This window comes from Choloepus didactylus, chromosome 6, assembly GCF_015220235.1.
Source record: "Choloepus didactylus isolate mChoDid1 chromosome 6, mChoDid1.pri, whole genome shotgun sequence".
NCBI classification, from domain to species: Eukaryota; Metazoa; Chordata; class Mammalia; order Pilosa; family Megalonychidae; genus Choloepus; species Choloepus didactylus.
In genome coordinates this window covers 46,006,745-46,022,532 of record NC_051312.1, presented here as the reverse complement: position 1 = coordinate 46,022,532, position 15,788 = coordinate 46,006,745, and the positions used below count along the sequence as shown (strand labels likewise).

The window sequence follows — 15,788 nt, the reverse complement described above, 5'->3', positions numbered from 1 at the left end:
AGTTTCTTTATATAAAACAAATATCAGGATAAAAAGAGTTCAGCTTGACCTTCTAATAAATAACCACGTGGGTACCAACATGGGCAAATATAGGGTAAGCACTAGAGCAAGAGTACATTGTTCTTTTAGAAATATTGGCTTTCTACTTCCTTGGCCAAATGTGAATGCTGAATTACAAGACAGTGTTGGACCAGCACAGATGCACAGATCAGCAAGATTAAAGAGACCCAAAGTTATTTAAACTAACCTATTTATAATAATAGTATCTAAAATGGGGAAGGGCCCTGCATTCCCATTACCTTTCAGAGATAAAACCATCCGAGGACACCTGGGTTCCAAATATTTCTTGAGATCATCCCAGGCCTTTTTAATAGCAGCATAATGGTCAATGTATCTTCCTACATCAGAGAAAGTATCTATGAAGAGAGATTTCCAACATTGATTCTTCTGTGTTTTCTCTTCCCTAAATAGATAAAAAATATATATATATATATTAAAAAATCTCTTGAAATAACATTAGTAATTATTTTACACACTTATCAACATAATTTATTGGGAATGTATGGTCACTTTTGCTTTTATTTTGATTTATTTTAGCCACAAATGTAGGCTGGACAGCAAAAAGTGACACATTTATCAAGAATTTTAACAGAAGTTATTGCTGGCATGGTGGGCAATGGTGATGATCAGTCACTTATTTTCTTTTTACTTATCTTTTTCTAATTTCTAATTCTTAAAAAAATATAATGAAAATAGTATGTGGGATATGGATTTCAAAACTGACTCCTAAAAATATACCTATTTTAAAATTTTAAAAAGGTCTATGTATTTTTTCTATTTTAGAGAATACTTAGAACATAATTCTACAATAGTATTAATCTAACATTTATATTGGATTGGAATTAGTCAGAGAATCATAAAGTACCAAAGTAATTACATAATTTAACATTTCTTCTTGGTAAAATTCTGCAAACATTTATTAAGTGTCCACTTAGCCACTGAGGATGTAAGGCACATTGTTTGCCTTCAAAAATTGTATGGTCTAATCGGGGAGGAAAAATTATATAAATAACTCCAGTAACATAAGTGCTAAGGGATTAGACAGGAAGAGCTCTTAAATTAACCTGAAGATTCAAGGAGGGCTTCTTGAAGGAGTAAGTCTTCTTGGAGGTTGAGTAAGAATTACAGAGTTAAAAAAACAGTGGGAAAGTTCCTGCTCAGGTGGAAGGTAGAGGATGAGCAAAAGCATGGCAATGTATAAAATAGCAAGGTGTATACTACAGTGAACCATTAAGTTTTTCAGTGTTACTGGAGTGTAAATTGAAGAGTCAGAAGTGGTGGAGGATAAGGTAGCCACAGAGGACCTTAGGGTAACATACTAACAAGCTTAGATTTTATCTTGTAAAGAGTGGAAAGCCACTGAAGGGTTTAAAAAGGGAGTTAAAAGAGCAGATTTGTGGCTGTGATTTGGGAGGAGCAGATTCAAGGGGTGTACACTAGAGACATGGAGATGAGTTAGGAGCGTATTTGTAGTAGTCCCAGTAAGAGGTGATAAACTGAACTAAAACTGGCAACTGAAATGAAATTAATGGGAAGATTTGAGCCTTGGCAATCAAATGAATGTAGGGAAAGAAGAGACAGGAGATCTAGCATGATTCTTGTTTTTGGCTTGTGTGCTCGGGTGGATGGTACTGCCCGAAGACTATGAATGAAGGAGGATCAGGTTTAGGGATAGAGAAAGGAGAACAATTCAGGATGGTTTTGGGGGGGGAGGCAGGGGATAGGAAGCACCTTTTCATTAATCCAAATAATATATACACATATTATCAAAACCAAAAGTACCAAAGAACTTATGGTGAAAAACTAGTTTCTTGTTCTCAATTCCTCAAAGGAAACCTTAGTTATTTTTGGAAGATACCTCAATAATTCTAAACGATCATGTTTCTAGTTCTTGATTTATCAATTTTACTTAGTATCTACTGATACCCCAAAGAGAAAGAGGCTATAGCAAAACTTAAAATTCCCCCTCTCTAGTTTTTCCTCTTCCCAATATTTGACAGCTCTGTTATCACCTATACTTTTATTCTATCAAATTTGTTAGCATTTACTGAATTCCATGAACCAATGGAAGGTCCAGAAGACAGCTGACAAACAAGTCAGGGTTGGAGATTCAGGTTTGGGAGTTAAGAGCACACAGATAGTCACTATAAACTGCAACAGTCCATGTGGAAGAATTCATAGAACGAGAAAAGCAGTGGGATAAGGACAGAACCTTGGAGAACACCAACATTTACTGGCTGGCAAAAGAACAGCCATCAAAGGAAATAGAGAGGGAAGAGTTAAATCAGGTCAGACTAGTGTTATAGAAGTCAAGGGCCTACTTTCAAGAACACATACTCCCCAGCATACTCACTCAGATATAAGCCAGTATTTTTTGCAATGTCTTCTCCACAGAGGATCATGACTTGATAGCTGGCTAAGTCTTCGACTGACATAGCAACAACTGGTAGTAATGAGATTCATAGGCAATACAAAAGAAAATAAGAAAACAATTTAAAAATAAATATTAAAATATTCAATAAGTTTTATTTTATTCTTTTCGCTTTTCTCTATTTTTCATTTTCTACCCTTATAATTGCAAAACAATATTTTCTAAAACCTGTTTAATGTGTTAGCTGCCTTGTGAGTTGTGAAATCTTAAGTATTTGAGATCACAAATAAATCCCCAAAATCTCTCATCACTTTAATTTTCATATGAAAGTCCATAAAACAGATACAACACTGGAGTCAATTTGAAATCAAGGAGCTTTCCTGCATTTATTATGGGGACAGTAATCATTTCTACATATAGGAATGTGGTGGTTTGCAGCTGTAGGTACTCAGAAAAACATGTTCTTAAACTTAATACATTCCTGTGGGTATGAACCCATTGTAAAAAGGACTTTTTGATGAGGTTACTTCAGTTGGGTGTGGCTCCCTTCAGTCAGGATGGCTGTTAATCCTATTACTGGAGTCCATTATAAGCAGAATGAAACTCAGAGAGAGAAAGCCCCAGGAAGCAAGAACTGAAAGTTAACAGAACAGGAGGAACAGGCCAGGAGAGGTTGCCATGTGATAGAGGAGCCCCAGATCAAGGATCACCAGCAGCCAGCCCCAGAATGCGTCTTTGGGAAGAAAGCATTGCCTTGATGGCATCTTGATTTAGGCTTTTCCCCAGCCGCAAAACTGTGAGCTAATAAATTCCATTGTTTAAATCAGCCCACTGCATGGTATTTACTTAAGCAGCCAAAGGAAACTAAAACAACGAAAAAATGTTACTCATATAGGAATAAAAGTTACTATGTAAATAAACTGGATTTTGTTTTAAGATCTGAGACTTTTTTATTAATATTCCATAGGCCTTTTGTTTTTCTTCTAATTTTTTCTTGAAGAAGAAAAGAAATATTGCAGCCCAAAACACTTTTTAATTCTAACAGCAATTGGAGTCCACCTATAAAAGGTGCCAGATTCATAACAATAACAGGGCCAATTCAATATTCATGGCTTATATAAATTAGTGTCAGCTGCTCAAATGCATGGAACTTTAGAATAATTTTCTTACTATACAGACATTCCCAACACAGTAGTGCTCCAATCCTATAAATGTGACCCTACACTATTAATTTGGCAAAAGAAGAAATTTAAGATTAGGGAAATGGGTTTTTAACCATTCATAAGAGAATTACAAGTTACAGAAAGTAGGTACTCAAAAATCTCACTCAGGCAATAGCTAATTAACAGAATTTTAAATCACCTGGGATTTGCCAAGCCCATGAGTAGGGCATGTTGAAAATCAATCTATGTAACACTTTTCAGGTTTTGATGTATTGGAGTGGCTGGAAGTAAATATCTGAAATTATCAAACTCCAACCTAGTGGCCTGGACTCTTGAAGATGACTGTATAACAGTGTAGCTTACAAAGGGTGACACTGTGATTGTAGAACCTTGTGGATCACACTCCCTTTGTCCAGTGTATGGATGGATGAGTTGAAGAATGGGAACAAAGACTGAATGAAAAATAGGGTGGGGGGGTATGATTTGGGTGTTCTTTTTTACTTTTATTTATTATTCTGATTCTAATTCTTTCTGGTGTGAAGGAGCTGGTCACAGATGGATTAGGGTGATGAAGGCATAGCTATATGATGGTGCTATGAACAGTTGATTGTACACCAGTTGATTATATGGTGTGTGAATATATCTCAATAAAACTGAATTTAATTAAAAAAAAATAAAGTAAACCAACAATGGGGGGCAGAGGGGAATGGAATGTTCTGGATGTTCTTTATTTTATTTAATTTTTTGGAGTAATGAAAATGTTTGAGGATTGATTGTGGTGATGAGTACACAGCTATATGGTGATGCTGTGAACAACTGTGCACTTTGAAGGATTGTATGTTATGTGAACATATCTCAATAAAATTGCATTAAAAATCAATCTATGATAAATAGAATAGCCTTTGTTCAATTTTCAGATTTTACAGAAACATCATCCTAATCCTTTTTGGCTAAGCTCAGCAGATACCCAGGCAAACTCTTGCAAACACAGAAATCCTTCCGATTTTGTGAATTAGGTTCCATTTCCTCTTTTTTTTTGACCCCTCTCTCTCCCCGGGTAAACAATGTAAAAGAATCTCTGGAATAAACATAAAAGGTGATTTTGATACATAACCAGAGTTGAAAACTATTGTTCTAAAGACCTTGATTCAGTAGGCTTGGGGGTGAGACCCGGATATCTGTATATTTTTAAAGTGCCACAAGTGATTCTGATGCACAGTGAGGGTTAAGAATGCTACACAATAAATCATCTAGGAATGGAGAAGGCATCATGCAATCTCACAATCAAAGTATGCAGCAGTTATAACATGATAATCCCAATGTGCCTATCTAACCCAATCCAGTTCACCAAATATGTACTCGAAACCTCAGAGCTTTGCAATGGGCTGGACACTTGGCACAGTTAGGCTGTATAATGCAGAAAAGAAGCTGCATTACACTAGAAATTTTCTGTGGATAAAACTTGATGCTATTCAATTCAGTTTACCTTCACAAACAGTTATGGGTGTTGGGGGGTTGGGGGAGTGTCATGCCACTTCTGTTTAAAATTTCAATTACTACCTAAGGCATTTAAAATAAAATCTCATCTTGGCTCACAAGGTCCTGCCTGATGTGGCTAGCCTCATCTCAAGCCACTCTGCCTGTGAGTCACTCCCTACCTCTTGCCACACCAGCCTTCTAGCTCCTCCAACAGGCCATGCTGTCACCCAATCAGCTTCTGAACACATTGTTCTCTCTGCCATCCTTCACATATGGCAGCTCCTTTCAATTTGTATTAGATCATCCTTCCTTCCCATTACTAACCAGGGCATTCCATTTCTTTCATAGCACTTATGTACTTGTTTACTTGTTTTTCCATCTTCCCCACTAAAGTGTAAGCTCCATGAGAGGGGCCTTATCTGTCTTGTTCACTACTTATCCTCAACATTTAACAGGGTGGCATATACAGTGGGCGCTCCAAAAAAAAAAAAAAAAAAAAAACCCAAAACTGATGAACAAGTGAATATTAACAAAATAATTCCTTACATTCAACAAGTGCATAATCTACCTAGCATTTCAACATTCTGCACAGCAAGAAAGCAGGCAGAGAGAGAAATCAAGAGAGGAGGTCTTAAAGGAGTTCCATCTTGCAGATTGAGAAGAGCTGGTCAGGCATTCTATGTAGGGTCAAGAGCTTAAAGTCACAGAACAAAAGAACACAAGTGTATGGTACAGTAGACCACAAGCCAGAGGTGTAATTTGGTTAGACTTTGTAAACATGGTAGTGGAAGAAAAATAAGGCCTGAAAGCCTTAGATAAGACAGATAATAAGAACCTTAGATACCTCCAGAAGTTACAGTCTGTAAACAGCAAGAAGACATCATAGGTTTTCAAGCAGGAGAGACAAATTCAGTATGTCTTAGCAGCAATGTAGCCCATGGGTAGAAAGGGAGGGGTTAGGGATAGAGATTCGAGTTGTAAGATGCTACAGCACTAGAATATTTCAGACGAAAACAGTTTGCAGTTGGAAAAGCCTTTTCTAAAGAAAAGATAATGTTAACTCTCTGCTTTGGAACAAACCTGAGTAAAGAAAATTATATTCTTTAGAAAGATGAAAGTGTTAGTAGATACTAATATAGATAGCAGCCAGAAACTCTGGTTTTCCTTCCATCACCACTTAGCTAGGCCAACCAATAACTACCTGTAATTCCAAGAAGGATGTATTTCTAAAAGGATCCCTAATACATAGGGTACAATTATCAAATGGCTAGAATCCAATGGTTAATTAAAAAAAAACATCTCGCCCACTCATCCTCCAAAGGTGATTTTTCCTCCTCTGCAAATATACACTGTGGCACAAGAAGCTTAGAACCATGCCACCAGCTGTCAAGGGTGTAAGCAGTCCTGACTCGGAGGGAGGGCGAGGGTGGAGGGAAGGGGGACGACAGCGCCATTTCTTCCACCATCACAGACAGTCCGAAACTCTGAAGGAACTGAGTATAAAACCACCCTCAATGCAATCAGTGTTTATTTTTGAAACAGATGTTTGTAATATGGAAAACCCAAAGCGCACAGGAGAAGACGGTCACCTGTATCGCGCCACCGGAAGTCAGTACCAAAAATCAAAATCCAACATCCAACCGCGAGGAGTTAGGCTGAGAGCAAAACACAATTCTCAAGCGTAGAAGTCCGAGAGTGAGCCCTACTAGCGATTACGGTGCCACGGAAGTCGCACCTGGGGAGTCAGGAGGTCGCCTGGCTCCTTCTCTTGGGCGCCCCATCTGCCCAATCCGACGCCAGACTCCGCAGGCCCGGGGCCCAGGCAGATTACAGGGCTAGGCCCTTTTCCAAAGCGACCAGGGCTAGGCCAGCCAGACCGGGCGGAGGCCGGTGGGGCCAGCGGGGCCAGCGGGGTGCAGGGCGCTGGGGTGCGCGAGGGCGCGGCGGGGCGGCACCGGGGAGCAGCATCTCCCTTCCTTGCAACTGGGCCTTCCTGAGGCCTAGGAAAAAGAGCTCTCGTCGCTCCTCAAGCCTGGGCCCTGGACGAGAGGAGGACCTCAGGGTGCGGCCCTTTCCGCTCCCATCTCGACCGGGCCCCGGGGTGGCTCTGCAGGATAAGGGTGGCCCTGGCGTCACCTTCTGGCTGCCGTGGGAGTCGGGGTCCTGTCTCGGCGGGCCGGGCCTCATTCCCTCCTGCCTCAACACCTCATCCCCCCGTGTCCCCACCCCTGCCATTCGTGTCGTTCCATTACTTGATTAGATCCCGGTAGTCCAAGAAGGATAAAATGAGGAGCAGGGGGTCGGTGGGCAGCGATTCTAGGGTCAGCGGCATCGCCTCGGTCTCCATGGCCGCCATCTTGCCTGGCCCGGTGCGAGTCTGGTCCCGCCCCCGCCCCGCCCCGCCCCCGCCCGAGCCTCTCCCAAGCCCCTCCCAAGCCGCTTGCACAGGTTTGTTGTGTAACTGCTGGGCCAGCCCCTCCCGCTGGGCGGGCCTAGGGGCGGTTCCCGAGTAGGTCCCGCCCACTTCCCCAAGGGATGAGTGCCTGCTTGGCTCCAGCCGTCTCGTCTGTGATCCCGGCTCCTCAGAGCTGCCACAACTCTGGTCGCTGCCCTTGTCCTCCTCTTCAGATGTACCAAGTTCTCTCCCCCCATTTCCATTACTAAATTTGCCCAGCCCGGACTCCTGGCAGTCTTTGTTTCCGAAAATTTACAGCAAGGTATTCTCGAAGCCTGACCCCAAATCTCACACTGTAACTCCTCTCCGTCCTGGGCCGGCAAACCGATCGCTTCTTTTCCTTTTCTGGCCCAGGAACCCCTCGTTCCCCGCGCTCAGCCTCCCATGCGCCCTGTAGCTGCTGGGAGCCTTGTCCATCAAGTAAGATCAGATTTGGAAATCAGCCAGAGACTCCAGACGAAGGCTATTCTCCCAAACCCGAGCTGGGAAAATGATCGTTAAGAGCATAATTACAAACACCTATCCACCCCCCTCCACACCCTTCCGCCCACCACAGTAAAAATGCACATGAGCAACTGTGTCACCCACTTTCACTTACTGTGGCCAACGTGGTTTTTGTTCGTTTGTTTGGGTTTTTTTGTTTTGTTTTGTTTTGTTTTCAGACTATTAGGGCAATGCAAAGTGTATAGTAAAAAGATACCCCGCCACCAAAGTTTAGATCCCAGGGGTTAAGTACCCCATTGTAAAGGGATGAACTGAGACCTCCCAGTGGGCTTGAGGCACGATGATGGACACATGCTTTGCCGAGGTGGTATTAAAATTGGAGTGGGAGAAATGTAATGGATCATAAGCTAAGGAAAACATCACTTGCCTGATTTCTTCTTTTCCAGTGCTTTCTCAGAGGCAATAGAGTATAAGGGGCTTTGGGGAGTCCAGACAGACCTGGACATCACACACCTGTCATTTACTTTACTAGGAGTGAAACGTTGGAATAACTAAGCCTAACCCCTATAAGCCTGTTCATTCATCTCTAAGATGAAGGTAACAGTCCCCTCTTAGGATGGTTTAAGGATGATAACATGGTTTTGTGTAATGTTAATTTTCCAAGTCCATAACATCCATTGCTGTTTCCAAAGCTTTATTTTATTCCCACCCCTGCTCAGTTTTCAAACTTTTCCACATCCTGGAGAAAATTTCTCCCAACTGTTTGGAAAAGTAGAAATCATTCTCCCAAAAAGAAAACTCCATTTTCTCAATATAACATTCCATTAATTTATATCTTTACTTGCTCAAATGAAAAAAAAATCTTTCTACGTCTCTGTACCTTCAAATTATTTATGCACATATTTAGAGCATTTATCAAATTGGGTTTGGCTTAGTTTTTCCTTTTGTTTTTTCACAAGATTATTCATCCTCATAGCCCTAGGACCTAGCATGGCACCCAAGAAGTAGAAAGTTTAAATTCAGGTTGAATAAAGGAAGACAAACCAGTCATTTCTGTTTACAAGGGAACCATACAGTTTATACAGGTAAATGCTTATGAAGGCATTTGATTCTAATTTATGTTTGTCTCTATTTCTCTATCAGATTGGGCTACTTGTTTTCTGTTTTTTTGTTTGTTTGTTTGTTTGTTTTTTTGGCTTTTATAAAGGGGTTTTATTTGGTTACACAGTTACAGTCTTAAGGCAATAAAATGTCCAAGCTAACCCATCAACAATCAGGTAGCTTCACTGAAGGATGGCTAATGGTGTCTGGAAAATCTCTGTTAGCTGGGAAGGCATGTGGCTGGCGTCTGCTCCAAGTTCTGGTTTCAAAATGGCTTTCTTCCAGGACATTCTTCTCTAGGCCACAGCTCCTCTTCAAAATGTCACTTTCAGTTGCTCTTGAGGTGTTTGTCCCCTCTTAGCTTCTCTGGAGCAACAGCCATCTTCAAACTGTCTCTCGTCTGCAGCTCCTCTCTCAGCTCCTGTGCATTCTTCAAAGTGTCCCTCTTGGCTATAGCAAGCTCACTCCTTCTGTCTGAGTTTATATAGTGTACCAGTAAACTAATCAAGGCCTATGCTGAATGGGCAGGGCCACACCTCCATGGAAATTATCCAATGAAAGATCTCGCCCACAGTTGAGAGATCGCATCTCCACGGAAACAGCCAATCAAAAGTCTCAAACCCAATCAACACGAACCTGTTTCCTGCCCACACAAGACTGCATCAAAGATAATGGTGTTTTGGGGGACATAATACATCCAAACCAGCACAGGTGGTTTTGTCTTTTTATCATTGAGTTGCAGGATTTCTTTATATATTCTGGATATTAAATCCTTATTGGATATGCAGTTTCCACATATTTTCTCCCATTGATTAGGTTGCATTTTCACCTTCTTGACAAAGTTCTTTGAAGCAGAGAAGTGTTCAGATTTGAAGAGGTCTCATTTATCAGTTTTTTTCTTTTGTTGCTTATGTTTTGGGTGTAAAGTCTAAGAAACCACTGCCTACCTCAAAATCTTGAAGATGCTTCCCCACATTATCATCTAGGAGTTTTATGGTCCTGGCTCTTATATTTAGGTTTTTGATCCATTTTGAGTTAATTTTTGTATAAGGTATGAGTTAGGGGTCCTCTTTTATTCTTTTGGATATGAATATCCAGTTCTCCCAGCAACATTTATTGAAGAGACTGTTCTGTCCCAGTTGAGTAGACCTGGGAGCCTTGTCAAAAATCAATTGACCATAGATGTGAGGGTCTATTTCTGAACTCTTGCTTCAATTCTATTGGTCAATATATTTATCCTTATGCCAGCACCATGCTGTTTGACCACTGTAGTTTTACGATATGCTTTAAACTTAGGAAGTGTGAGCTCTCCAACCTCGTTCTTCTTTTTCAAGATGTTTTCTGCTATTTGGGGCCACTTACTCTTCCATAAAAATTTGATACTTGGCTTATCCATTGCTGCAAAGTAGGCTGCTAGAATTTTGTTTGAGATTGCATTGAATCTGTAATTCAATTTGGGTAGAATTGACATTTTAATGATATTTAGTCTTCCAATCTATGAAAAGGGAAGGTCCTTCCATCTTTTTATTTATTATTTATTTCTAAGAAATTTTATTTTGAGATAAATTCAAACTTACAGGAACAGTTCAAACCCCATACATAGAACTTTGGCATACCCTGACCCCCCTCCCCCAATACCCCAATCCACCACCTTTAACATCCTGTCACACCACCATTTCTTTCTTTCTTTTCCTCCCTCCCTCCCTCCCTCTCTCCCTCCCTATCATCCATCATCTATTGCTCTGTCTTCTGAACATATGAGAGCAAGCTGCACACATCCTTGAACAAACAATATAATTCACATATACATTTCCCATGAACAAGAACATTCTTTTATGCAATCCCATTAAACGCAGCTAAGAAGTTCAAGAAATTCAACATTGATACAAAACTTACATTCTATCCTTTTTTTTTTTCTTCCTTATGTCCCATCTGTGTTCCTTTGGGCCTCCTCTCCTCCATCCTCAGATCCCAGATCGCATCCAGGATCATCCTTGGCATTTAATTGTCATCTACTTAGACTTTTTTTTTTTTCAATTGTGGAAACATATATATAGCCTAAATCTTCCCATTCCACCCCCTCCCTAGCATTCCATTAGTGGGATTAAAAACATTTAGAATGTTGCAATGCTATCACCTTCCCACCATCCCTTTCTAGAAGTTTCCCTTCACCCCAAACAGAAACCCTACACTCATTTCTTAACTCCCCATTGCCCCTTCTCCCACTTCTCGGAACCCCTACTCTACTTTTCATCTCTATGGTCATATTCTCTGATACTTTCTTTGTGTTTACTGTGGGGCTTAAATTTAACATCTTAAATCTATAACAATCTTGTTTTTCTTTGATACCAACTTAACTTCAATATGACACATCATAAACTATGTTCCTATACTCCCTCATTCCCCCACTTTTATGTAGTTCTTGTTAAAAATTACATATTTTACACTGAGTCCAAAACCACTGATTTATCATTACAGTTCATGTATTTTAGATCCTGTAGGAAGGAAATAGTGAAGTTACATATCAAAAATACAGTAGTATTGGTATTTATATTTATCATGTGATCTTTAGTGGTACCCTTTATTTCTTCATGTGGTTTCAGTCAATTGTCTAGTGTCCCTTCCTTTCAGCCTGCTAACTCCCTTTAGCATTCTTATAGGACTGATCTACTGGTGGTGAAGTCCCTCAGCTTTTTTCTCTGTCGGTAGGGCTCCTTTTAGTATCTGAAGTAGGGTCAGTATTTTATGAGCAAAATCTCTCAGCATTTGTTTGTCTGTAAAAAATTTAAGCTCTCCCTCAAATTTGAAGGAGAGTTTTGCTGGATAGAGTATTCTTGGTTGGAAATTTTTCTCTCTCAGAGTTTTAAATATGTCATGCCACTGCCTTCTCGCCTCCATGGTGGCTGCTGAGTAGTCACTACTTAGTCTTATGTTGTTTCTTTTGTATGTGGTGAATTGCTTTTCTCTTGCTGCTTTCAGAACTTGCTCCTTTTCTTCAGTATTTGAAAGTCTGATGAGAATATGTCTTGTAGTGGGTTTATTTGGATTTATTCTATTTGGAGTTCGCTGGGCATTTATGCTTTGTGTATTTATATTGTGTAGAAGGTTTGGGAAGTTTTCCCCAACAATTTCTTTGAAAACTCTTTGTAGATCTTTACCCTTCTCTTCCCCTTCTGGGACACCAATGAGTCTTAAATTTGGACATTTTATTTTATCTATCATATCCCTGAGATCCATTTCAATTTTTTCTCCATTCTTTCTTTTGTTTTTTCATTTTCTGTTCGGTGGTCCTCAAGTACACTGAGTCATTGTTCAGCTTCCTCTAATCTTGTATTATGAGTATCCAGAGTCTTTTTAATTTGGCCAACAGTTTCTTTTATTTCCATAAGATCTTCTATTTTTTTTATTTACTTTTGCAATTTCTTCCTTATGCTCTTCTAGGTTCTTCTTTATGTCCTTTATAACCTGTGCCATGCTCTTCTTCGTGTCCTTTATATCCTGAGCCATGCTCTGGTTGCCTGTCTGTAATTCTTTGATTAATTGTGCCAAGTACTGTGTGTCTTCTGATCTTTTGATTTGGGTGTTTAGGTTTGGGTTCTCCATATCGTCTGGTTTTATCATATGCTTTAAGATTTTCTGTTGTTTTTGGCCTCTTGGCATTTGCTTACTTGATCCTTAATTTGACAGAACCACAGCTTGGTGGCGTATACTTTCTCTAACTAACAAGCAGATGGCGTCTGTGAGTCACCTATTCCCCTCAAGTCAGTTCTTCCCCACTTTGTCTTTGTGGTGTGTGTGGGTCTGATTCTTGTGGGGTCCAACTGGTGCACCAAGTTTGGGTGTGTTGCTGGTGCTGTCTGCCCTGAATGTGGGGCATGTGACTGGGTGGTTAGGCAGGCAGAGCAGCTTGAATAATCAAACCTCCCAGGTGTTCCTGGAGATTTAAGGCTGTTGCTGGAGCCTAAGCCTTCATTTCAGTCTTTCCACCAATTGTCTCTGAAGCTGACCCACAAGTCCTTGGTATTAGCGTAGGGTCCCTGGGATTTCCGAGCAGTTCCTCCTTCCCAGTTGTGCTCTTCCAGGACCTCTGCTGAGGGAGGGCCGCGCCACGTCACTAGTGTATGCTGGCCTGCCGAGGAAGCCTTGGGTCACTGGGCTGTGCAGGGGTACTCCCAGCCTGCTTCAAAGATGGTTGAATGGGACGCATTAACTTCCCCCTTTTCATACAGCTCTGCCCTCCCAGTTCCGGGACAATCAGCCGTGGGTATATTAAAGGCCACTGTCCATGGCTGATATTGTGGCTTGTGTGTAGTGCTGCAGGAAAGATTCCCCATCACACTGGTTTTCTTGGCATGGCTCTGAGCTGTGGGTCTGGCCCCAGGCAGGAGTGTCCCCCGCCCACTGGGGAGATGGCTGCAAGGAATGCAGTTTTTTTTCTTCTTTTGGCTCCCCTCTGCTCCTCTGGTCTTGAGACAATCAGCAGCGGGTGTGGGAAGGGGTATCCTCCACACCAGACACTGAGGCGTTAGCCCAGCCCGCTCCCGCTGTGCTTCACTGTGCGGCTCTCCCCATCATATCTGCACCACTCCTGGGCTTTTTTTTTGTTTTTTTAAAGAACTAGTCTGTCTCCAAATGCCAGCCCACCATTTCCCCACACCACAGCATGGCTGCGGGACTTTCAGCCGACTCACTCACTCATTTCACAATGCAGGCTCCTGGTTTCACCAAATGCATGTTCCCTGTGGATTTAGCAGACCTTGTCTGGCTGGTGCATTGCTGGCAGTGGTGTTCTGGGTCACCTTCTGGTTTTTATCTAGTATTTTTCACGGAGGTGTTTTTTTTGCCCTGTCTCACCTAGCCGCCATCTTAGGTTCTCTGGGCTACTTGTTTTTAATCTAAAAGCTGGTAGGAGTTTGAAGTTCACTGCATTTATTGCATTTTCTTTTCCTTTGGACTTGGTCCAGCTGTAACACAATGCAGAAAACCAAAAGAATGGTGTCCCCACTGTCAGGGCCACCATTAGGTGAGGTGAGACACTCACCTCAGGTGCAAAATTTAAGGAGATCCTAAAAAACTTGGTAATCAAGACAATATTGTAATACAATAATTTAAAAATTCAAAATTAACTAAAAAATCTGTGATGAACAAATACCAAAATTTTAAACAGAAGACAGGATCCCAAAGTGCCATGTGAGCCATCTTGGAGACTGAGGCAAAAGGAAAAATATGTGCCCCTAAATACATGTTTTTATTATCTTTTAAATGGCTGATTGTTTTCCACAAAGCCAGAAGGGAGCTCAGCTAGAGGACTTGCTTCTCCCATGTGACTGAGCTCAGAGCCGCAGTCATCCCCCCACTCAGCCCGTCTTTCTCAGGCTGCCAGCCTCTGCCTCTTCCCACCTTGGAGAGTGCCATCAGGTTGCAGTTGCTTCTGCCACAGCCCAGGCTTCCCTGGGGAGGTGTCTTCCACCCAGGCTTCATTTTTCTCCCCAACAGGGTAGGGTATGAGGCAGGTGGAGAAAGTGCAGGGACAATGCAAGTGGGCAGGATCCAGGACAGTCCCTTCCTGGGCTGTGGGTTGTGGCTTCCTACTGTACCTCCCCTTAATAATGGCTGGGAAAAGATGTGGAAGGAGGGAGCCCACGTCTTGGTTATACACCTCCCCTGGACAAAGATTGAAGGCGAGAGCTCCAGATCCTGTGGGCCTGACTGGGAGAAACAGTACCTCCAAGTCTGCTAATTGTTTTGGAATCTGGTCTCTAAGGTCATAGAATTTCACTAGAACACTATCTGCTTGGCATTTTAATTACTATGGTAGATCAGAAGGCATGGAGTTCTGAAAGGAGAGCTCGTGTGGATTTTTTAAAGGTCTCTTCATTTTCTCAGGAGAGAAGAAGAATGCTTGAGAAATAAATATTCTTACATGTTCTCTTTAGAACCCCAGTGTCACTTTGGTCTATGACAAGTCATCCTTAAAAGCCAGTCATCCTTAAAAACAATGCCCTACCTGTAGGAAATCAATCACATGGTAGCTTCCTGGGCTTCAGGGTTCCCATTGGTTGCTCCAGTAAATCCCTTGGGTATTAATTCACATCCTATCATTTGCCAGAGTCTGGTCCCAGGACTGTGAGGGACACAGATGAACACAGTGCTGTTCCTGCTCTTGAGACAATCACTCTTTAGAAGGTGAGAGATATACTCCATAACAGTTTGGGTGAGGAGAGATGAATCCAAGTGGACCTAGAAGCTTGTTTCCTCCCCCAATCCTCCACCCTCATTTTCATGATTTAGCAACTAGCTGGCTCAGAGGAAGGACAGGTGTCATCAGATGCCCAGCTCTAGAGTCTCCTGCTAAATGGTGGCCTAGATGTGCCCCCTAAGCCTCCCGCACCCCTGTATATGTAGGGCCCCTCTTTTATGAGTCCTTTCCAAGCTGTGTCCAGCCTGGCTCTGCACAGCCTAAGTACACCTCTCCATGGGACAATGAGAGCTGGGAGCTGGGATGGGGAGAGGGGTCATGTGGTGTGCACTCTTCTCTGCTTGTAGCGCTCCCTCTTTGCCCCTTCCCCCAGTTTGTGTATATGCCACATGATCTTTGGCCTCCCACCCCAACCCCCACCGTGAATGGCAGTTTCTTTTTTTTTTTTTTTAATTCAGTTTTATTGAAATATATTCACAAACCATACAGTCATCCATGGTATACAATCAACTGTTC

General features: G+C 41.8%; 1 protein-coding gene across 2 annotated transcripts in view; it reads right to left on the bottom strand.

Annotated features, from left to right (window-relative positions):
* The window catches only part of FBXO3 (F-box protein 3), a 52,226-nt gene extending 44,783 nt beyond the window's left edge, over window positions 1-7,443 (bottom strand). For both annotated transcript variants that reach the window (XM_037839074.1, XM_037839075.1), the window contains exons 1-3: window positions 7,326-7,443; window positions 2,414-2,503; window positions 300-463 (exon numbers count right to left, since the gene is read on the bottom strand). In XM_037839074.1, coding sequence (XP_037695002.1) covers window positions 300-463; window positions 2,414-2,503; window positions 7,326-7,429 — 358 coding nt within the window. In that variant the 5' untranslated portion in view covers window positions 7,430-7,443. The remainder of the gene's footprint in view (window positions 1-299; window positions 464-2,413; window positions 2,504-7,325) is intronic.
* Between the last annotated feature and the right edge of the window lie 8,345 nt (window positions 7,444-15,788).